The sequence below is a fragment of the Coregonus lavaretus genome (genome assembly GCF_964263955.1).
Source record: "Coregonus lavaretus genome assembly, chromosome: 4".
In the NCBI taxonomy this organism is placed as follows: domain Eukaryota; kingdom Metazoa; phylum Chordata; class Actinopteri; order Salmoniformes; family Salmonidae; genus Coregonus; species Coregonus lavaretus.
This window is the reverse complement of record NC_139991.1, coordinates 11,292,743-11,318,002: the sequence shown is the minus strand read 5'-3', so window position 1 is coordinate 11,318,002 and position 25,260 is coordinate 11,292,743. Positions and strand designations below refer to the sequence as shown.

Here is a 25,260-nt window from a genome sequence, read left to right as displayed (position 1 = left end):
CTGATTAACAATTTAAAGTGGATCTGACCCCGACCATTTACAATGACTCCTGTTATCCTTAACAAGACTTGACCTTTTGTAACCTCTTGGCTATTGTGCTTATTACAGGCTGCTATCCTAACTGCCCTGCGGCACAACCTTACTTCAATGAGGAGACAATGAAGTGTGTAGAGAGGGAACAATGTGGCTGCTATGACTATGAAGGAAACCAGTACACCAAAGGACAGAATGTTCCGGCACAAAACTGTGAAACATGGTATGTTTAAATCATTCAATTCACAGTACCTGTGCTCTTTCAGAGCATATTCTAAATGTTCTAACTGTGAAAGTATTAGGTATTCTGTATTATCTTAATTATTGGGAAGAGGGTGTGTAGGGGTTTGTCTAAGATGGGAAGGTCATGCTAGTTTTTCCATATGATGCCAATTGTGACTATATGGCAATCTGAAAAGTTGCCCTGCTCCCCATGCATTTCACAACTTACAGTACTTTATTACCAAGACCTGACTAGTTTTACCTCTATAATAGTATTTTCAACAAAACATTTATATATATATATATATATATACAGTGGGGAGAACAAGTATTTGATACACTGCCGATTTAGCAGGTTTTCCTACTTACAAAGCATGTAGAGGTCTGTAATTTTTATCATAGGTACACTTCAACTGTGAGAGACGGAATCTAAAACAAAAATCCAGAAAATCACATTGTATGATTTTTAAGTAATTAATTTGCATTTTATTGCATGACATAAGTATTTGATACATCAGAAAAGCAGAACTTAATATTTGGTACAGAAACCTTTGTTTGCAATTACAGAGATCATACGTTTCCTGTAGGACTTGACCAGGTTTGCACACACTGCAGCAGGGATTTTGTCCCACTCCTCCATACAGACCTTCTCCAGATCCTTCAGGTTTCGGGGCTGTCGCTGGGCAATATGGACTTTCAGCTCCCTCCAAAGAATTTCTATTGGGTTCAGGTCTGGAGACTGGCTAGGCCACTCCAGGACCTTGAGATGCTTCTTACGGAGCCACTCCTTAGTTGCCCTGGCTGTGTGTTTTGGGTCGTTGTCATGCTGGAAGGCCCAGCCACGACCCATCTCCAATGCTCTTACTGAGGGAAGGAGGTTGTTGGCCAAGATTTCGCAATACATGGCCTCATCCATCCTCCCCTCAATGCGGTGCAGTCATCCTGTCCCCTTTGCAGAAAAGCATCCCCAAAGAATGATGTTTTCACCTCCATGCTTCACGGTTGGGATGGTGTTCTTGGGGTTGTACTCATCCTTCTTCTTCCTCCAAACACGGCGAGTGGAGTTTAGACCAAAAAGCTCTATTTTTGTCTTATCAGACCACATGACCTTCTCCCATTCCTCCTCTGGATCATCCATATGGTCATTGGCAAACTTCAGACGGGCCTGGACATGCGCTGGCTTGAGCAGGGGGACCTTACGTGTGCTGCAGGATTTTAATCCATGACGGCGTAGTGTGTTACCAATGGTTGTCTTTGAGACTGTGGTCCCAGCTCTCTTCAGGTCATTGACCAGGTCCTGCCGTGTAGTTCTGGGCTGATCCCTCACCTTCCTCATGATCATTGATGCCCCACGAGGTGAGATCTTGCATGGAGCCCCAGACCGAGGGTGATTGACCGTCATCTTGAACTTCTTCCATTTTCTAATAATTGCGCCAACAGTTGTTGCCTTCTCACCAAGCTGCTTGCCTATTGTCCTGTAGCCCATCCCAGCCTTGTGCAGGTCTACAATTTTATCCCTGATGTCCTTACACAGCTCTCTGGTCTTGGCCATTGTGGAGAGGTTGGTGTCTGTTTGATTGAGTGTGTGGACAGGTGTCTTTTATACAGGTAATGAGTTCAAACAAGTGCAGTTAATACAGGTAATGAGTGGAGAACAGGAGGGCTTCTTAAAGAAAAACTAACAGGTCTGTGAAAGCCGGAATTCTTACTGGTTGGTAGGTGATCAAATACTTATGTCATGCAATAAAATGCAAATTAATTACTTAAAAATCATACAATGTGATTTTCTGGATTTTTGTTTTAGACTCCATCTCTCACAGTTGAAGTGTACCTATGATAAAAATTACAGACCTCTACATGCTTTGTAAGTAGGAAAACCTGCAAAATCGGCAGTGTATCAAATACTTGTTCTCCTCACTGTATATTTATATATATATATATATACAGTGAGGGAAAAAAGTATTTGATCCCCTGCTGATTGTGTACGTTTGCCCACTGATAAAGAAATGATCAGTCTATAATTTTAATGGTAGGTTTATTTGAACAGTGAGAGACAGAATAACAACAAAAAAATCCAGAAAAAGGCATGTCAAAAATGTTATAAATTGATTTACATTTTAATGAGGGAAATAACTATTTGACCCCCTCTCAATCAGAAAGATTTCTGGCTCCCAGGTGTCTTTTATACAGGTATTGAGCTGAGATTAGGAGCACACTCTTAAAGGGAGTGCTCCTAATCTCAGCTTGTTACCTGTATAAAAGACACCTGTCCACAGAAGCAATCAATCAATCAGATTCCAAACTCTCCACCATGGCCAAGACCAAAGAGCTCTCCAAGGATGTCAGGGACAAGATTGTAGACCTACACAAGGCTGGAATGGGCTACAAGACCATTGCCAAGCAGCTCGGTGAGAAGGTGACAACAGTTGGTGCGATTATTCGCAAATGGAAGAAACACAAAATAACTGTCAATCTCCCTTGGCCTGGGGCTCCATGCAAGATCTCACCTCGTGGACTTGCAATGATCATGAGAACGGTGAGGAATCAGCCCAGAACTACACGTGAGGATCTTGTCAATGATCTCAAGGCAGCTGGGACCATAGTCACCAAGAAAACAATTGGTAACACACTACGCCGTGAAGGACTGAAATCCTGCAGTGCCCGCAAGGTCCCCCTGCTCAAGAAAGCACATATACAAGCCCGTCTGAAGTTTGCCAATGAACATCTGAATGATTCAGAGGAGAACTGGGTGAAAGTGTTGTGGTCAGATGAGACCAATATGGAGCTCTTTGGCATCAACTCAACTCGCCGTGTTTGGAGGAGGAGGAATGCTGCCTATGACCCCAAGAACACCATCCCTACCGTCAAACATGGAGGTGGAAACATTATGCTTTGGTGGTGTTTTTCTGCTAAGGGGACAGGACAACTTCACTGCATCAAAGGGACGATGGACGGGGCCATGTACCGTCAAATCTTCGGTGAGAACCTCCTTCCCTCAGCCAGGGCATTGAAAATGGGTCGTGGATGGGTATTCCAGCATGACAATGACCCAAAACACACGGCCAAGGCAACAAAGGAGTGGATCAAGAAGAAGAACATTAAGGTCCTGGAGTGGCCTAGCCAGTCTCCAGACCTTAATCACATAGAAAATCTGTGGAGGGAGCTGAAGGTTCGAGTTGCCAAACGTCAGGCTCGAAACCTTAATGACTTGGAGAAGATCTGCAAAGAGGAGTGGGACAAAATCCCTCCTGAGATGTGTGCAAACCTGGTGGCCAACTACAAGAAATGTCTGACCTCTGTGATTGCCAACAAGGGTTTTGCCACCAAGTACTAAGTCATGTTTTGCAGAGGGGTCAAATACTTATTTCCCTCATTAAAATGTAAATGAATTCATAACATTTTTGACATGCGTTTTTCTGGATTTTTTTGTTGTTATTCTGTCTCTCACTATTCAAATAAACCTACCCTTAAAATTATAGACTGATCATGTCTTTGTCAGTGGGCAAACGTACAAAATCAGCAGGGGATCAAATACTTTTTTCCCTCACTGTATATATATATAATGTGATCCTGGGAATAATTAAAATGTTTAAATTATATTTCTTCTTTTAAAGCACCTGCACAATGACTGGAGTGAGCTGCAGTTATGATGTAAATGGTAAGGATGAGATCCCCAAATGAAAGTAACATATTTAGCAATGACCAAAGCAACATTAATTGAACCTAATTTAAAATACTTTTTTTGTGCAGATTGTACATGCTTGTATAATGGTAAACAACACCCATATGGAGCAACCCTCTACAATACAACAGATGGGATTGGTAACTGCATTGTTGCTGTTTGTGCCGCGAACGGAACCATTGCCAGGAACATTTACCCTTGTCAAGTGACCACAACTCCAGTACCAACCACAACATCCCCTCTGACCACAACAACTGTCCATGCAACTACAACACAGGCCTCTACAACAACACTAAAGCCCACAACTGTCTTCCACTTCTCAACACCTGGTAAGCAGAGAAACTCTTGAATGATTAAAGTGTAGCCCAAGTTTTGCTAAATACCATACTGATAAATTGCAATATTGATGGAAATGAATAGCAATTTGTATGTAAGGTGGTAGTAGAGGTCTTCTCGGGTCCAAAAAGTTGGACCCCAAACCGAACGGATCCGACCCAAACACGAATGGACCCGACGACAACCAGACCTAGACCCGACCCATACCCTAACGGGTCCAGGTCTAGACCAGACCCGATTGGACCCGAGTGACAAACTAATTATATTTATCAGCCACGTTGCTCCTCTGGTTAATTAAAAGGTCTTTATATTTTGCCTAGGCCTTCTATAAGTCAATAAATTCACTGTATTAGCGTAAAATAAATATGGTACAGGCTATGCAAAGCCGTGTTCGGGTCCAATCGGGTCCACTCAGGTCAATCAGCTGTAATTACATAGACCCAAGACCCGATGACAATCAAACGGGACTCAACCCAGACAAGACAGAAAAGTTTTAATTTTGGACCCGTACCAGCTCAGGTCCCTGGTGGGGTCTCGGGTATTCAGGTTCGGATGGAACCATGAAGACCTCTAGGTGGTAGTGATGAGTTTAATTCATATTGACAATATGTTAAAACTTGAATATGAATGATAAGTATTGTAAATACGAGCTATTTGGTCAATTCAAATTGTATTTTTCTGGCCTAGTTAACTAAATATATATATTTTTCAAAAACAGAACCAACATCTACTTCAACTTGGTCATCCAATATTGGCACCACAAATCCTTCAACTACAACATCAGGAGCAAGTACAGTCACAATTTCCAAACCGACAACTGTAACTACAACAACTAAGGTACCCTCAACAAGTACAGAAGTAGCTACATCGACCACAGCTGAATCTTCAACAAAGGAAGAAACCACAACTGAGACCATTATATCTACAAAGCCTCCTACATTTGTCACCAATGGTACAATAACAACGTCATCACATTTCACCACCAAACCTTCAGTGACTTCGATTGCGCCAATAACAAAAACACTACCTTACCTTACAGCCACCTTGTGGCCTTTAACATCAACAACACAGCCCTCAACAACAACAGAATCAGTCATTACAGGTGGAATATTGACAACAGAGCCTCACTCCCAAATTACCAATACAACTACATCCGGGATATTCACACACACCAAAGCATCATCATCTACAACAGTAATTGTTGAAGACTCTACCTCTACATCAGAGCCCTCTACTTCAACCACAACTACAAAGGCACCAACAACAACTGCAGAGGTAACTAAATATACTACTATTGAAAGTTCAACGAGGGAAGAAGACACAATTCAGACCATTTCATCTTTATCGACACAGCCACCTAAAATTGTCACCACAGGCCCAACAACCACTTCCACGACTGTAATTGTTGAAACCACTACCTCAACATCACAGCCCACAACAACAGGTGAAGAAACAACAGGGCCAGTTGTCATAACGTCCAAACCCATTACTTTAACCACAACTACAATTGCACCCACAACAACTGCAGAGGTAACTACACCTACCACAGGTGGAACTACAACAATTGAAGAAACCACAACTGAGACAATTCCATCTACATCCACAAAGCCACCAAAAGTAGTCACCACCGGCTCAACAACCACTTCCACCACTGTAATTGTTGAAACATCTACCTCGACATCACAGCCCACAACAACAGGTGAAGAAACAACAGGGCCAGTTGTCATAACGTCCAAACCCATTACTTTAACCACAACTACAATTGCACCCACAACAACTGCAGAGGTAACTACACCTACAACAGGTGGAACTACAACAATTGAAGAAACCACAACTGAGACAATTCCATCAACATCCACAAAGCCACCTAAAGTAGTCACCACCGGCCCAACAACCACTTCCACCACTGTAATTGTTGAAACCTCTACCTCAACATCACAGCCCACAACAACAGGTGAAGAAACAACAGGGCCAGTTGTCATAACGTCCAAACCCATTACTTTAACCACAACTACAAAGGCACCCACTTCAACTGTAGAAGTAACTACACCTACCACAGGTGGAAATACAACAATTGAAGAAACCACAACTGAGACAATTCCATCAACATCCACAAAGCCACCTAAAGTAGTCACCACCGGCCCAACAACCACTTCCACCACTGTAATTGTTGAAACATCTACCTCGACATCACAGCCCACAACAACAGGTGAAGAAACAACAGGGCCAGTTGTCATAACTTCCAAACCCACTACTTTAACAACAACTACAATTGCACCCACAGCAACTGCAGAGGTAACTACACCTACCACTGGTGGAACTACAACAATTGAAGAAACCACAACGGAGACAATTCCATCTACATCCACAAAGCCACCTATAGTAGTCACCACAGGCCCAACAACCACTTCCACCACTGTAATTGTTGAAACCTCTACCTCAACATCACAACCCACAACAACACATGAAGAAACAACAGGGCCAATAGTCATAACTTCCAAACCCACTACTTTAACAACAACTACAATTGCACCCACAACAACTGCAGAAGTAACTACACCCACCACAGGTGGAACTACAACAATTGAAGAAACCACAACTGAGACAATTCCATCAACATCCACAAAGCCACCTAAAGTAGTCACCACAGGCCCAACAACCACTTCCACCACTGTAATTGTTGAAACCTCTACCTCAACATCACAACCCACAACAACACATGAAGAAACAACAGGGCCAGTTGTCATAACTTCCAAACCCACTACTTTAACAACAACTACAATTGCACCCACAGCAACTGCAGAGGTAACTACACCTACCACAGGTGGAACTACAACAATTGAACAAACCACAACTGAGACAATTCCATCTACATCAACAAAGCCACCTAAAGTAGTCACCACCGGCCCAACAACCACTTCCACCACTGTAATTGTTGAAACATCTACCTCGACATCACAGCCCGCAACAACAGTTGAAGAAACAACAGGGCCAGTTGTCATAACTTCCAAACCCACTACTTTAACAACAACTACAATTGCACCCACAGCAACTGCAGAGGTAACTACACCTACCACTGGTGGAACTACAACAATTGAAGAAACCACAACGGAGACAATTCCATCTACATCCACAAAGCCACCTATAGTAGTCACCACTGGCCCAACAACCACTTCCACCACTGTAATTGTTGAAACCTCTACCTCAACATCACAACCCACAACAACACATGAAGAAATAACAGGGCCAATAGTCATAACTTCCAAACCCACTACTTTAACAACAACTACAATTGCAACCACTTCAACTGCAGAGGTAACTACACCTACCACTGGTGGAACTACAACAATTGAAGAAACCACAACTGAGACAATTCCATCAACATCCACAAAGCCACCTAAAGTAGTCACCACCGGCCCAACAACCACTTCCACCACTGTAATTGTTGAACCCTCTACCTCAACATCACAGCCCACAACAACAGGTGAAGAAACAACAGGGCCAATAGTCATAACTTCCAAACCCACTACTTTAACAACAACTACAATTGCACCCACAACAACTGCAGAGGTAACTACACCTACCACAGGTGGAACTACAACAGGTAAAGAAACCACAACTGAGACAATTCCATCTACATCCACAAAGCCACCTAAAGTAGTCACCACTGGCCCAACAACAACTTCCACCACTGTAATTATTGAAACCTCTACCTCAACATCACAACCCACAACAACACGTGAAGAAACAACAGGGCCAGTTGTCATAACTTCCAAACCCACTACTTTAACAACAACTACAATTGCACCCACAACAACTGCAGAGGTAACTACACCTACAACAGGTGGAACTACAACAATTGAAGAAACCACAACTGAGACAATTCCATCAACATCCACAAAGCCACCTAAAGTAGTCACCACCGGCCCAACAACCACTTCCACCACTGTAATTGTTGAAACCTCTACCTCAACATCACAACCCACAACAACACATGAAGAAACAACAGGGCCAATAGTCATAACTTCCAAACCCACTACTTTAACAACAACTACAATTGCACCCACAACAACTGCAGAGGTAACTACACCTACCACAGGTGGAACTACAACAATTGAAGAAACCACAACTGAGACAATTCCATCAACATCCACAAAGCCACCTAAAGTAGTCACCACTGGCCCAACAACCACTTCCACCACTGAAATTGTTGAAACCTCTACCTCAACATCACAACCCACAACAACAGGTGAAGAAACAACAGGGCCAGTTGTCATAACTTCCAAACACACTACTTTGACAACAACTACAATTGCACCCACAGCAACTGCAGAGGTAACTACACCTACAACAGGTGGAACTACAACAATTGAAGAAACCCCAACTGAGACAATTCCATCTACATCCACAAAGCCACCTAATGTAGTCACCACCGGCCCAACAACAACTTCCACCACTGTAATTGTTGAAACATCTACCTCAACATCACAGCCCACAACAACAGGTGAAGAAACAACAGGGCCAGTTGTCATAACTTCCAAACCCACTACTTTAACAACAACTACAATTGCACCCACTTCAACTGCAGAAGTAACTACACCAACCACAGGTGGAACTACAACAATTGAAGAAACCACAACTGAGACAATTCCATCTACATCCACGAACCCACCTAAAGTAGTCACCACTGGCCCAACAACCACTTCCACCACTGTAATTGTTGAAACCTCTACCTCAACATCACAACCCACAACAACACATGAAGAAACAACAGGGCCAATAGTCATAACTTCCAAACCCACTACTTTAACTACAACTACAATTGCACCCACTTCAACTGCAGAGGTAACTACACCTACAACAGGTGGAACTACAACAATTGAAGAAACCACAACTGAGACAATTCCATCAACATCCACAAAGCCACCTAAAGTAGTCACCACCGGCCCAACAACCACTTCCACCACTGTAATTGTTGAAACCTCTACCTCAACATCACAGGCCACAACAACAGGTGAAGAAACAACAGGGCCAGTTGTCATAACGTCCAAACCCATTACTTTAACCACAACTACAATTGCACCCACAACAACTGCAGAGGTAACTACACCTACAACAGGTGGAACTACAACAATTGAAGAAACCACAACTGAGACAATTCCATCAACATCCACAAAGCCACCTAAAGTAGTCACAACTGGCCCAACAACCACTTCCACCACTGTAATTGTTGAAACCTCTACCTCAACATCACAACCCACAACAACACGTGAAGAAACAACAGGGCCAGTTGTCATAACTTCCAAACCCACTACTTTAACAACAACTACAATTGCACCCACAGCAACTGCAGAGGTGACTACACCTACCACAGGTGGAACTACAACAATTGAAGAAACCACAACTGAGACAATTCCATCTACATCCACAAAGCCACCTAAAGTAGTCACCACCGGCTCAACAACCACTTCCACCACTGTAATTGTTGAAACATCTACCTCGACATCACAGCCCACAACAACAGGTGAAGAAACAACAGGGCCAGTTGTCATAACGTCCAAACCCATTACTTTAACCACAACTACAATTGCACCCACAACAACTGCAGAGGTAACTACACCTACAACAGGTGGAACAACAACAATTGAAGAAACCACAACTGAGACAATTCCATCAACATCCACAAAGCCACCTAAAGTAGTCACCACCGGCCCAACAACCACTTCCACCACTGTAATTGTTGAAACCTCTACCTCAACATCACAGCCCACAACAACAGGTGAAGAAACAACAGGGCCAGTTGTCATAACGTCCAAACCCATTACTTTAACCACAACTACAAAGGCACCCACTTCAACTGCAGAAGTAACTACACCTATCACAGGTGGAACTACAACAATTGAAGAAACCACAACTGAGACAATTCCATCAACATCCACAAAGCCACCTAAAGTAGTCACCACCGGCCCAACAACCACTTCCACCACTGTAATTGTTGAAACCTCTACCTCAACATCACAGCCCACAACAACAGGTGAAGAAACAACAGGGCCAGTTGTCATAACTTCCAAACCCACTACTTTAACAACAACTACAATTGCACCCACAACAACTGCAGAGGTAACCACACCTACCACAGGTGGAACTACAACAATTGAAGAAACCACAACTGAGACAATTCCATCAACATCCACAAAGCCACCTAAAGTAGTCACCACTGGCCCAACAACCACTTCCACCACTGAAATTGTTGAAACCTCTACCTCAACATCACAACCCACAACAACAGGTGAAGAAACAACAGGGCCAGTTGTCATAACTTCCAAACCCACTACTTTAACTACAACTACAATTGCACCCACTTCAACTGCAGAGGTAACTACACCTACAACAGGTGGAACTACAACAATTGAAGAAACCACAACTGAGACAATTCCATCAACATCCACAAAGCCACCTAAAGTAGTCACCACCGGCCCAACAACCACTTCCACCACTGTAATTGTTGAAACCTCTACCTCAACATCACAGGCCACAACAACAGGTGAAGAAACAACAGGGCCAGTTGTCATAACGTCCAAACCCATTACTTTAACCACAACTACAATTGCACCCACAACAACTGCAGAGGTAACTACACCTACAACAGGTGGAACTACAACAATTGAAGAAACCACAACTGAGACAATTCCATCAACATCCACAAAGCCACCTAAAGTAGTCACCACTGGCCCAACAACCACTTCCACCACTGTAATTGTTGAAACCTCTACCTCGACATCACAACCCACAACAACACATGAAGAAACAACAGGGCCAGTTGTCATAACTTCCAAACCCACTACTTTAACAACAACTACAATTGCACCCACAGCAACTGCAGAGGTAACTACACCTACCACAGGTGGAACTACAACAATTGAAGAAACCACAACTGAGACAATTCCATCTACATCCACAAAGCCACCTAAAGTAGTCACCACCGGCTCAACAACCACTTCCACCACTGTAATTGTTGAAACATCTACCTCGACATCACAGCCCACAACAACAGGTGAAGAAACAACAGGGCCAGTTGTCATAACGTCCAAACCCATTACTTTAACCACAACTACAATTGCACCCACAACAACTGCAGAGGTAACTACACCTACCACAGGTGGAACTACAACAATTGAAGAAACCACAACTGAGACAATTCCATCAACATCCACAAAGCCACCTAAAGTAGTCACCACCGGCCCAACAACCACTTCCACCACTGTAATTGTTGAAACCTCTACCTCAACATCACAGCCCACAACAACAGGTGAAGAAACAACAGGGCCAGTTGTCATAACTTCCAAACCCACTACTTTAACAACAACTACAATTGCACCCACAACAACTGCAGAGGTAACCACACCTACCACAGGTGGAACTACAACAATTGAAGAAACCACAACTGAGACAATTCCATCAACATCCACAAAGCCACCTAAAGTAGTCACCACTGGCCCAACAACCACTTCCACCACTGAAATTGTTGAAACCTCTACCTCAACATCACAACCCACAACAACACGTGAAGAAACAACAGGGCCAGTTGTCATAACTTCCAAACCCACTACTTTAACTACAACTACAATTGCACCCACTTCAACTGCAGAGGTAACTACACCTACAACAGGTGGAACTACAACAATTGAAGAAACCACAACTGAGACAATTCCATCAACATCCACAAAGCCACCTAAAGTAGTCACCACCGTCCCAACAACCACTTCCACCACTGTAATTGTTGAAACCTCTACCTCAACATCACAACCCACAACAACAGGTGAAGAAAAAACAGGGCCAGTTGTCATAACTTCCAAACCCACTACTTTAACTACAACTACAATTGCACCCACTTCAACTGCAGAGGTAACTACACCTACAACAGGTGGAACTACAACAATTGAAGAAACCACAACTGAGACAATTCCATCAACATCCACAAAGCCACCTAAAGTAGTCACCACCGGCCCAACAACCACTTCCACCACTGTAATTGTTGAAACCTCTACCTCAACATCACAGGCCACAACAACAGGTGAAGAAACAACAGGGCCAGTTGTCATAACGTCCAAACCCATTACTTTAACCACAACTACAATTGCACCCACAACAACTGCAGAGGTAACTACACCTACAACAGGTGGAACTACAACAATTGAAGAAACCACAACTGAGACAATTCCATCAACATCCACAAAGCCACCTAAAGTAGTCACCACTGGCCCAACAACCACTTCCACCACTGTAATTGTTGAAACCTCTACCTCGACATCACAACCCACAACAACACATGAAGAAACAACAGGGCCAGTTGTCATAACTTCCAAACCCACTACTTTAACAACAACTACAATTGCACCCACAGCAACTGCAGAGGTAACTACACCTACCACAGGTGGAACTACAACAATTGAAGAAACCACAACTGAGACAATTCCATCTACATCCACAAAGCCACCTAAAGTAGTCACCACCGGCCCAACAACCACTTCCACCACTGTAATTGTTGAAACCTCTACCTCAACATCACAGCCCACAACAACAGGTGAAGAAACAACAGGGCCAGTTGTCATAACTTCCAAACCCACTACTTTAACAACAACTACAATTGCACCCACAACAACTGCAGAGGTAACTACACCTACAACAGGTGGAACTACAACAATTGAAGAAACCACAACTGAGACAATTCCATCAACATCCACAAAGCCACCTAAAGTAGTCACCACCGGCTCAACAACCACTTCCACCACTGTAATTGTTGAAACATCTACCTCGACATCACAGCCCACAACAACAGGTGAAGAAACAACAGGGCCAGTTGTCATAACGTCCAAACCCATTACTTTAACCACAACTACAATTGCACCCACAACAACTGCAGAGGTAACTACACCTACCACAGGTGGAACTACAACAATTGAAGAAACCACAACTGAGACAATTCCATCAACATCCACAAAGCCACCTAAAGTAGTCACCACCGGCCCAACAACCACTTCCACCACTGTAATTGTTGAAACCTCTACCTCAACATCACAGCCCACAACAACAGGTGAAGAAACAACAGGGCCAGTTGTCATAACGTCCAAACCCATTACTTTAACCACAACTACAAAGGCACCCACTTCAACTGCAGAAGTAACTACACCTACCACAGGTGGAACTACAACAATTGAAGAAACCACAACTGAGACAATTCCATCAACATCCACAAAGCCACCTAAAGTAGTCACCACCGGCCCAACAACCACTTCCACCACTGTAATCGTTGAAACCTCTACCTCAACATCACAGCCCACAACAACAGGTGAAGAAACAACAGGGCCAATAGTCCTAACTTCCAAACCCACTACTTTAACAACAACTACAATTGCACCCACAACAACTGCAGAGGTAACTACACCTACCACAGGTGGAACTACAACAGGTAAAGAAACCACAACTGAGACAATTCCATCTACATCCACAAAGCCACCTAAAGTAGTCACCACTGGCCCAACAACAACTTCCACCACTGTAATTATTGAAACCTCTACCTCAACATCACAACCCACAACAACACGTGAAGAAACAACAGGGCCAGTTGTCATAACTTCCAAACCCACTACTTTAACAACAACTACAATTGCACCCACAACAACTGCAGAGGTAACTACACCTACAACAGGTGGAACTACAACAATTGAAGAAACCACAACTGAGACAATTCCATCAACATCCACAAAGCCACCTAAAGTAGTCACCACCGGCCCAACAACCACTTCCACCACTGTAATTGTTGAAACCTCTACCTCAACATCACAACCCACAACAACAGGTGAAGAAACAACAGGGCCAGTTGTCATAACGTCCAAACCCATTACTTTAACAACGACTACAATTGCACCCACTTCAACTGCAGAGGTAACTACACCTACAACAGGTGGAACTACAACAATTGAAGAAACCACAACTGAGACAATTCCATCAACATCCACAAAGCCACCTAAAGTAGTCACCACAGGCCCAACAACCACTTCCACCACTGTAATTGTTGAAACCTCTACCTCGACATCACAACCCACAACAACACGTGAAGAAACAACAGGGCCAGTTGTCATAACTTCCAAACCCACTACTTTAACAACAACTACAATTGCACCCACAACAACTGCAGAGGTAACTACACCTACAACAGGTGGAACTACAACAATTGAAGAAACAACAACTGAGACAATTTCATCAACATCCACAAAGCCACCAAAAGTAGTCACCACTGGCCCAACAACCACTTCCACCACTGTAATTGTTGAAACCTCTACCTCAACATCACAACCCACAACAACACATGAAGAAACAACAGGGCCAATAGTCATAACTTCCAAACCCACTACTTTAACAACAACTACAATTGCACCCACTTCAACTGCAGAGGTAACTACACCTACCACTGGTGGAACTACAACAATTGAAGAAACCACAACTGAGACAATTCCATCTACATCCACAAAGCCACCTAAAGTAGTCACCACCGGCCCAACAACCACTTCCACCACTGTAATTGTTGAAACCTCTACCTCAACATCACAGCACACAACAGGTGAAGAAACAACAGGGCCAATAGTCATAACTTCCAAACCCACTACTTTAACAACAACTACAATTGCACCCTCAACAACTGCAGAGGTAACTACACCTACAACAGGTGGAACTACAACAATTGAAGAAACAACAACTGAGACAATTTCATCAACATCCACAAAGCCACCAAAAGTAGTCACCACTGGCCCAACAACCACTTCCACCACTGTAATTGTTGAAACCTCTACCTCAACATCACAACCCACAACAACACATGAAGAAACAACAGGGCCAATAGTCATAACTTCCAAACCCACTACTTTAACAACAACTACAATTGCACCCACTTCAACTGCAGAGGTAACTACACCTACCACTGGTGGAACTACAACAATTGAAGAAACCACAACTGAGACAATTCCATCTACATCCACAAAGCCACCTAAAGTAGTCACCACCGGCCCAACAACCACTTCCACCACTGTAATTGTTGAACCCTCTACCTCAACATCACAGCCCACAACAACAGGTGAAGAAACAACAGGGCCAATAGTCATAACTTCCAAACCCACTACTTTAACAACAACTACAATTGCACCCACAACAACTGCAGAGGTAACTACACCTACCACAGGTGGAACTACAACAGGTAAAGAAACCACAACTGAGACAAATCCATCTACATCCACAAAGCCACCTAAAGTAGTCACCACTGGCCCAACAACAACTTCCACCACTGTAATTATTGAAACCTCTACCTCAACATCACAACCCACAACAACACGTGAAGAAACAACAGGGCCAGTTGTCATAACTTCCAAACCCACTACTTTAACAACAACTACAATTGCACCCACAACAACTGCAGAGGTAACTACACCTACAACAGGTGGAACTACAACAATTGAAGAAACCACAACTGAGACAATTCCATCAACATCCACAAAGCCACCTAAAGTAGTCACCACCGGCCCAACAACCACTTCCACCACTGTAATTGTTGAAACCTCTACCTCAACATCACAACCCACAACAACAGGTGAAAAAACAACAGGGCCAGTTGTCATAACGTCCAAACCCATTACTTTAACAACAACTACAATTGCACCCACTTCAACTGCAGAGGTAACTACACCTACAACAGGTGGAACTACAACAATTGAAGAAACCACAACTGAGACAATTCCATCAACATCCACAAAGCCACCTAAAGTAGTCACCACCGGCCCAACAACCACTTCCACCACTGTAATTGTTGAAACCTCTACCTCAACATCACAACCCACAACAACAGGTGAAGAAACAACAGGGCCAGTTGTCATAACGTCCAAACCCATTACTTTAACAACAACTACAATTGCACCCACTTCAACTGCAGAGGTAACTACACCTACAACAGGTGGAACTACAACAATTGAAGAAACCACAACTGAGACAATTCCATCTACATCCACAAAGCCACCTAAAGTAGTCACCACAGGCCCAACAACCACTTCCACCACTGTAATTGTTGAAACCTCTACCTCAACATCACAACCCACAACAACACATGAAGAAACAACAGGGCCAATAGTCATAACTTCCAAACCCACTACTTTAACAACAACTACAATTGCACCCACAACAACTGCAGTTGTAACTACACCTACCACAGGTGGAACTACAACAATTGAACAAACCACAACTGAGACAATTCCATCTACATCCACAAAGCCACCTAAAGTAGTCACAACTGGCCCAATTACATATTCTACAACTGCTATCATTGTGACTTCAACATCACTGACTTCAACTTCAACATCACAGCCTTCAACAACAAGTACAGGAACAACAGAGCCAGTTGTCATCACAGGCATATTAGAAACAACAAGAAATCCTTCAACTTCACCACAAGTGATCATTACACCTACATCACAAGTAGTCACCACCAGCCAGTGCATTTGCAATGTTAATGGGACACAGTATCTACCAGGTAATATGTTATAAATGTTATTCAGACAATCAAAATTAATGACATTTCACTAATCTTTTAATGAACTTTCATTTGCAAACTGAAATGTTCTAACGCTTGCCTTTGTCAACAATCAGGGAACCTAGTGTATAATGTGACCGATGCTTCAGGGTGGTGCTTCACCGCTTACTGCAAAGCAACGTGTCAAGTTGAAGTGGAATCAAATCCATGTCCTTCCTCTACACCACCCACTTTATCACCCACAACGTCAGAAGAGACCACGACCCCACCACCAACAACTCAATCCTCTCCAGACTGCACTAGCGTTCAGCCACCAAGAAAGGTCATTTTTGCCTACAAATCTTTAAAAAATATATATATATAATAAAATGGGTGAATGGTTATACAGTATTTGTCTTTGTGGTGTAATGCTTGTATGTTCAACCCTGTGTGTACATGTTTGAGTAATTGTTTCCCCTTATCAAATCAATGGCAGAATGGAGAATCTTGGCAGCTGAATAGCTGTACCACAGCAATTTGCCAGGACGGCATTGTTGTCCAGCTACCAGTAAAATGCAAGCCAGTGGAGCCACTACAGTGTGAGAATGGCCGTCCACCTGTCAAGGTCTATGATTCAGCTGGATGCTGCTTCACATATGAATGTGAATGTAAGTGACAACATACAATCTAAAACCCCAACTTTTGAGTTTTCAATGTCCTCTGTCAATAGCTTAGATTATTATCAACTCATATTTTATCATGTTGCAGGTGTATGCAGTGGATGGGGTGGATCTCACTATATTACATTTGATGGAGTATATTACAATTTCCAGGAGAACTGCTCATACACCTTAATGAAAGAAATCAACTTAAAATACAACCTTACCATTATTGTTGATAACCACTACTGTGGAAACGCTGACAGTGGATTCTGTCCTCAGTCCCTTATCATTCATTACAAATCCTATGAAGGGATTCTTACCCAGCAGAGATCTGGTGAAACAACAGAAAATGTGGTAACTATTTTAAAATATAATTATCATTGCTTGTATTATTTAATATCCATAATTGTTTTATGTATGCTACTGCGTTATCATGCTTTATTGAAATCTCATAACTTTAAATTAAAACCAATAAAGGTGTCAACATTGTCATGTTCCTGCTTTCAAGATAACACATGACTCAACCATCTAAATGTGTATTCATTTCTACACAAATGCAGGTATATGTCAACAGTAAACGAATCTACCCAGCTTACAGAATGGGTGACATTGCTCTAACAAGTACAGGTGTGGAGGTCATGCTGGAGATCCCTGATCTTAAGGTTCAGGTGTCTTACAAGGGGTCATCATTTAGCATCAACCTTCCTTATTCCCTCTTCCAAAGCAGCACAGAGGGCCAGTGTGGTGAGTATTATTAAAGAGGGTCAATATACATTTCACAGTTTCAAACCTTCAGTAGATGCTCCTATCTAGACCACCCTATAGAAATTGCATACAACAAGGAATCTATGACCTGGCCTTGCTAACTAGGGTTCACCCTACTTAATGTCTGTATTTTTCAAGGTACCTGTGATAATTCCCAGAAGAATGACTGCCAGTCACCTAATGGTCAGATACAGAGCTGCTCAGTCGCAGCTAGCCAGTGGCTGGTTCCAAACCAGGACTGTCCAACTCCTCCAACAGCACCACCCTCTACCACCCCGGCAACCCCAAGCACGTCCCCTACACCCTGCAAGACAGCCATTTGTGAAATCATGAACAGCAAGTAAGGAACATATCAAACTAAGTTTGAAAAAGGGAACAAGCACACAATAGGAATGCCTAAATGATAATTCACTTCCTAATGTGTTTTATCAATTGTAATGTACATTTTCTGTACTGTTAATTTGCTTGTATTTGCACCTGTTTTTATCATAATACAGGTACCGTTCCATTGGCATTTCTAGTTAAAGGTTGCACTCCATGCATCTCTTTAAATCACTCTCTATGTTATTTTCTGTCAAAGGGTCTTTGAGGCATGCCATAAAGCGGTTTCTCCTGACGCCTTTGTTCAGGCCTGTAGTTCAGATGTCTGCAACAATGCTAATTCTAGATGCTCTAGTCTGGAGGCGTATGCATCTGAATGTGCAAATAAAGGGATCTGCATTGACTGGAGGAAGTCCACCGATGGAGAATGTGGTGAGCTATGAATCCAAGCATAGATGTCATGCCACAAATTCATTGACTAATGTGTAACATTAGCAGATGTCATAAGCAGCTACTTTAAAAAAACATGTTTTGCTGGTGTTTAGCATAACTGTGACCTATTTTTGTCCTACAGACCAGACATGCCCAGACACTAAGGTGTACATGCCATGTGGTCCAGCAGTTGAACCAACATGTAATACCAGGTAAGCTATATTCTGATTGGATGTAATATGAGCCTTCTTTTAAATAAATTATCTCCTGCATAATCCAAAACCTCTTTTGTATGCAGATATAATGAGAAGTATTTGAACAATCAAACCCAAATGACCAATAAGACGAAGGAGGGTTGCTTCTGTCCATCTGGAACCGTCTTGTTCAGCACCTACTCTGATACTTGTGTGGTCTCCTGTGGTAAGAATGGGTTATGGGATATTTTGCAGGTCACTATCAATATGAGAATTAGACCTTTCTGTGCTTTGAAACCTTGAATTAATCATGAATCATGGTTTACTGACTTTATTTGTAATGGAACGGTTAACAAAATGTGTTGTTGTGGAGGTGTGAAGAACAAGACCCCAACTATGTGAGACAAACATTTTAAACACACCCTGTATTCATTCCTCAGGCTGCACTGGACCTGATGGCAACCCCAAAATGGTAAGAATTTCCTCCATCTAAATATTCTCCAGATATTCATTCTCACATAGACATATCATGAGACGCATATCACGTGAGTCAAGGGAACTCACATAGGATGGATACTTTTCATTGGCACAGTATAGGTATTGGCCTCTTTATTCCTTCCAATGAACAGACCAGAAGAAAACTTTTAATATCTGAATAACCACCTCCAACCCATTTCTTCTCACCTAATGATGGTTCATAAGAATTGCCATGGTTAAATCCAGTTCATTGCAGAACAACAACATTTGAGTTACTCATCTGTCTGTTTTGAGTTTTCATAAAGATGGAGTCTTTTCTTTTTATGTGTTGACCTGACATGACCCTGTTTTTCCCTTAAGCCTGGTGATACATGGGAGAGTGTTTGCCAGCAGTGCACCTGTGACAAGGACTCTATGGTTGTCCAGTGCCAGCCTATCACTTGCCCCACACCAGTCATACCCATCTGCAATGAAACTGGATACAGACTGGTGAACAAGACAGAAGGCTGCTGCCAGAAATATACATGTGGTGAGTGATGGAACAGTGACCCTTCAGTGAATCATTAGAAAGCCAACTCTTACTCATACAGTACTAGACCAATATTGTCTGAAGTGTTCTGTAGGGTCATAGGGGGGTTATTTGACCCTCTATCAGCTTGTCTTTTAATCACTTCTCATTGGTTACCTCTGTAACAGAGTGCGATGCACTGCTTTGCCCCAAAATCATGATGGACTGCCAGCCAGGGTGGGAGGCAATTATAAGCACGTCCATCTCAAGCTGCTGTCCAGAGTATACCTGTGGTAAGTCCCTTTGATTTGCTTCATCAGTGGTTTAGTTAGTTCATTGACTTTGTAATTCCCAGGTATCACTAGTTTGAATTACGTTTGTGTTAACAATGACATGAATCGCTGGTATCACTGACTGATTTCTTCTCAATGTGTGTCTGTTTAGTTCCTAAGGGTGTATGTGTCTACAATAACATTGAGTACCAGGTAAGAATAAATAATTTCAAAGAAATTAAATTCAACAAGCTTCTGAAAGATACACACACAAATAGCTTGAGATAAGCTGTATTGTGTTTGCTGCCCTCATAATTGGTCACATTCTACTATAGAACTGCTTCCTTTGCACTCTGACCCTCCTCTATACCCTCCTCCTCTTTTGTCTCTCTCCTTCACTCCAGCCTGGTGCTCAAGTTCCTAAAGGAACATGTGAGAATTGTATCTGCAGCTCGACCATGGATCCTAGCACCAAGCTCAACAACATTGTGTGCACAAATATCTCCTGCGACACTACATGTTCACAGGTAGTCATGTCTCTCTTAACAAAGATGATAAATGCATTTACATATTTATAAGAAACTTGCAGTAGCCTACTCTGGAGACTACCGCATGCTTATAAAATAAGTGAACAATGATTCAATGATGGCTCTCCATCCTTGTCTTAGGGCTTCCAGTATCAGGCCATACCTGGTCAGTGTTGTGGGAAGTGTGTACAGACAAGCTGTGTGGTTAATATGCCAGATAACACCAAACACACTATTCAGGTGAGTACAACAAGAGTGTGTATGAGGATGCATAATCTGTCTGCATGATCTGAAACTCCATCATAATTCTTCATAATCTTCTCCTTGTGCGACAGGTGAACCAAACATGGTCACCACCTGGTGACAAATGTGTGAAGTACACATGTGAGAAAACGGATGGCCAATATATACCAAGGGAGGTGAAGACTGTGTGCCCTGCATTCAGCCCAGAGAACTGTGTCCCAGTGAGTTTCTGTCCTATCTCACCTCCATTGTGGGGACAATCAAAACTGCAGTTACAGTGGGGGAAAAAAGTATTTAGTCAGCCACCAATTGTGCATGTTCTCCCAATTAAAAAGATGAGAGAGGCCTGTAATTTTCATCATAGGTACACGTCAACTATGACAGACAAATTGAGAATTTTTTTCTCCAGAAAATCACATTGTATGATTTTTAATGAATTTATTTGCAAATTATGGTGGAAAATAAGTATTTGGTCACCTACATACAAGCAAGATTTCTGGCTCTCACAGACCTGTAACTTCTTCTTTAAGAGGCTCCTCTGTCCTCCACTCGCTACCTGTATTAATGGCACCTGCTTGAACTTGTTATCAGTATAAAAGACACCTGTCCACAACCTCAAACAGTCACACTCCAAACTCCACTATGGCCAAGACCAAAGAGCTGTCAAAGGACACCAGAAACAAAATTGTAGACCTGCACCAGGCTGGGGAGACTGAATCTGCAATAGGTAAGCAGCTTGGTTTGAAGAAATCAACTGTGGGAGCAATTATTAAGAAATGGAAGACATACAAGACCACTGATAATCTCCCTCGATCTGGGGCTCCACGCAAGATCTCACCCCGTGGGGTCAAAATGATCACAAGAACGGTGAGCAAAAATCCCAGAACCACACAGGGGGACCTAGTGAATGACCTGCAGAGAGCTGGGACCAAAGTAACAAAGCCTACCATCAGTAACACACTACGCCGCCAGGGACTCAAATCCTGCAGTGCCAGACGTGTCCCCCTGCTTAAGCCAGTACATGTCCAGGCCTGTCTGAAGTTTGCTAGAGTGCATTTGGATGATCCAGAAGAGGATTGGGAGAATGTCATATGGTCAGATGAAACCAAAATATAACTTTTTGGTAAAAACTCAACTCGTCGTGTTTGGAGGACAAAGAATACTGAGTTGCATCCAAAGAACACCATACCTACTGTGAAGCATGGGGGTGGAAACATCATGCTTTGAGGCTGTTTTTCTGCAAAGGGACCAGGACGACTGATCCGTGTAAAGGAAAGAATGAATGGGGCCATGTATCGTAAGATTTTGAGTGAAAACCTCCTTCCATCAGCAAGGGCATTGAAGACGAAACGTGGCTGGGTCTTTCAGCATGACAATGATCCCAAACACACCGCCCGGGCAACGAAGGAGTGGCTTCGTAAGAAGCATTTCAAGGTCCTGGAGTGGCCTAGCCAGTCTCCAGATCTCAACCCCATAGAAAATCTTTGGAGGGAGTTGAAAGTCTGTGTTGCCCAGCGACAGCCCCAAAACATCACTGCTCTAGAGGAGATCTGCATGGAGGAATGGGCCAAAATACCAGCAACAGTGTGTGAAAACCTTGTGAAGACTTACAGAAAACGTTTGACCTGTGTCATTGCCAACAAAGGGTATATAACAAAGTATTGAGAAACTTTTGTTATTGACCAAATACTTATTTTCCACCATAATTTGCAAATAAATTCATTAAAAATCCTACAATGTGATTTTCTGGATTTTTTTCTTCTCATTTTGTCTGTCATAGTTGACGTGTTGACTATGATGAAAATTACAGAGAACTTGCACAATTGGTGGCTGACTAAATACTTTTTCCCCCCACTGTACACTGTTTTCCATTCTCACTCAGAATGTTACTATCAGTCCTAGTGCTCTTGGGTCATAGCGATAGATGTTTCAGTAACATTTAGAATGGAAGGGAGCTCACAATTTATACAAACTGCCACTTATAAATCATCTATCCTATTTTTTACCCCAGGGCACAGAAAAGACAGATGCAAATGGATGCTGCAAGACCTGTAAGTAACACGTCCAGCCAAAGCATTCCTAATAACCACCTATCTACTGGTTAATAATAGCTTGCTATGTCACCTAAACAATAAAATAAGACCAACAGGAAACATTGTGCCTACATGCTGGCCAAAAATGTATATGTTGTCTGTTTCTGCTTAAGCTATGTAATAATGTATCAAACAATAACTCTTGATGCATCTTCCCTGACCAGGCACAGAACGCAGCAATGTCTGTGAGATGAAGTACACCACCACTAGCATCGTCATCAGTGGCTGTGCGACCACTGAGCCTGTGGAGATCAATTCCTGCTCAGGAAACTGTGGAACCTCTTCCATGTAAGTACTACAGATGCTGAATGCAGCACTAGTCAATGTCATGCAGGCCCCAGTCAGTGATCACTTATTCACCATATGTTGTGCCCTTTATGAACTAGGAGCTTATTTGACTTATTTACTGCTCCTGTGCTCATCTTGTCAAGACAACCCAGGAAATTCAAGCCCTCTTTTCAACTTGTCTTGTGTTTATGTGGATGTGCAGGTACTCAGCAGAGGCCAACACCATGATGCACTACTGCTCCTGCTGCCAAGAGGCGACCACTAGCCAGAAAGAGGTGGAGCTGATCTGCCCTGATGGGTCAAAGGTCAAGCACTCCTACATCCACGTTGAGTCGTGCGGATGTCATGTCACAGACTGTGATGCAGGCATGACCGCTGCCCCGGGAACGACCAGACAGCGCAGGAGAAGGCGCTAAACGTCTAGGGAGACAACATACACACTGATATCAGAATTATCCTCATGACATCGAATGTTTTAGTCCAAATTTGTTTTCTTGTTAACTTTTATTTACATTTTCATGCCAGTGTATTTCTACAATCGGCAGCACTTAGTATTATGTTCTTATACCTTCATTGTAGAATGAATGTATTTTCAATGATAAATGTAGTGGAGAATCTCTTTTCTCATTTGTAGTGATTAATAAACAACAGCAACATCATGTGCTTCTGCATGTTCCTTTTGCTTTTTGAGCATTTCTCACATTCCTTCAAGCTATTCACAGTGATCACTATAACAGTAACATTATGCTACTTGGAGGTTTAACTGCCAAAATAATGGAAAGTGTCTTAATATGGCGTTGGGCCACCACGAGCCGCCAGAAGAGCTTGAATGCACCTTGGCATAGATTCTCAAAGTGTCTGAAACTCTACTGGAGGGATGCAACACCATTTTTCCAAGTGAAATTCCATCATTTGGTGTTTTGTTGATGGTGGTGGAAAATGCTGTCTCAGGCGCTGCTCCAGAATCTCCCATAAGTGTTCAATTGGGTTGATATCTGGTGACTGAGACGGACATGGCATATGGTTTACATAATTTTTATGCTCATCAAACCATTCAGGGAACACTTGTGCCATGTGGATGGGGGCATTGTCATCCACTCCCATCAGGATAGAAATGATTCACCATAAATTGAAGGTGATCACTCAGAATGGTTGTGTATTTACTGGTGCTTATCTTACCTTCAGTGGTATTCAAAGTTGGGGTTGCGACGGAACTGCAGTGGGGTCGCCAAAATGTAATACAAATAAAATAAAATAGGGTACAGATTGTTGTATGGGACAATATACAAACGTTTTTGAGAAAGACAATTTGAAAGATACCATTTTGAATACATTTATATATTGGTTTCGTTTATTTTTGATAAGAGATGAAAATGCAATGCATTAAAGGTTATTTGTTGATGTCAAAATCTGGCTGAAACAATTGGGGGTCCCCGCTGAAAAAGTTTGAATACCAGTGCTCTCGGGGTTGAGTGGACCTAAGCCATGGCAGGAAAATGCACCACACACCATAACAGAGCCACCAGAACTCTCATTTACGCAAGAGTTTCTATTATTTTGGCAGTTACCTGTAGCTATCTACCAGTGGCTTTTGAAAATATATTGACGCAACAAAACATGCCAAGCAGTAAGCCACAAGTTAGTAAAGGTAT

At 42.7% G+C, this 25,260-nt stretch overlaps 1 protein-coding gene across 1 annotated transcript; it reads left to right on the top strand.

Moving 5' to 3' along the window:
- Window positions 1-15,033: 15,033 nt before the first annotated feature.
- LOC311128278 (intestinal mucin-like protein) lies at window positions 15,034-24,284 on the top strand. Its single transcript, XM_084160339.1, has 19 exons — window positions 15,034-16,847; window positions 16,964-17,169; window positions 17,323-17,494; window positions 17,595-17,842; window positions 18,049-18,232; window positions 18,392-18,593; window positions 18,834-19,006; window positions 19,149-19,218; window positions 19,305-19,426; window positions 19,641-19,672; window positions 20,038-20,206; window positions 20,374-20,478; window positions 20,630-20,670; window positions 20,862-20,984; window positions 21,126-21,224; window positions 21,320-21,448; window positions 23,239-23,278; window positions 23,485-23,608; window positions 23,811-24,284. Exons 4-19 carry the CDS (start codon window positions 17,681-17,683, stop codon window positions 24,022-24,024), a joined length of 1,989 nt encoding a protein of 662 aa, XP_084016465.1. The 5' UTR covers window positions 15,034-16,847; window positions 16,964-17,169; window positions 17,323-17,494; window positions 17,595-17,680; the 3' UTR covers window positions 24,025-24,284.
- The last annotated feature ends 976 nt before the right edge of the window (window positions 24,285-25,260 follow it).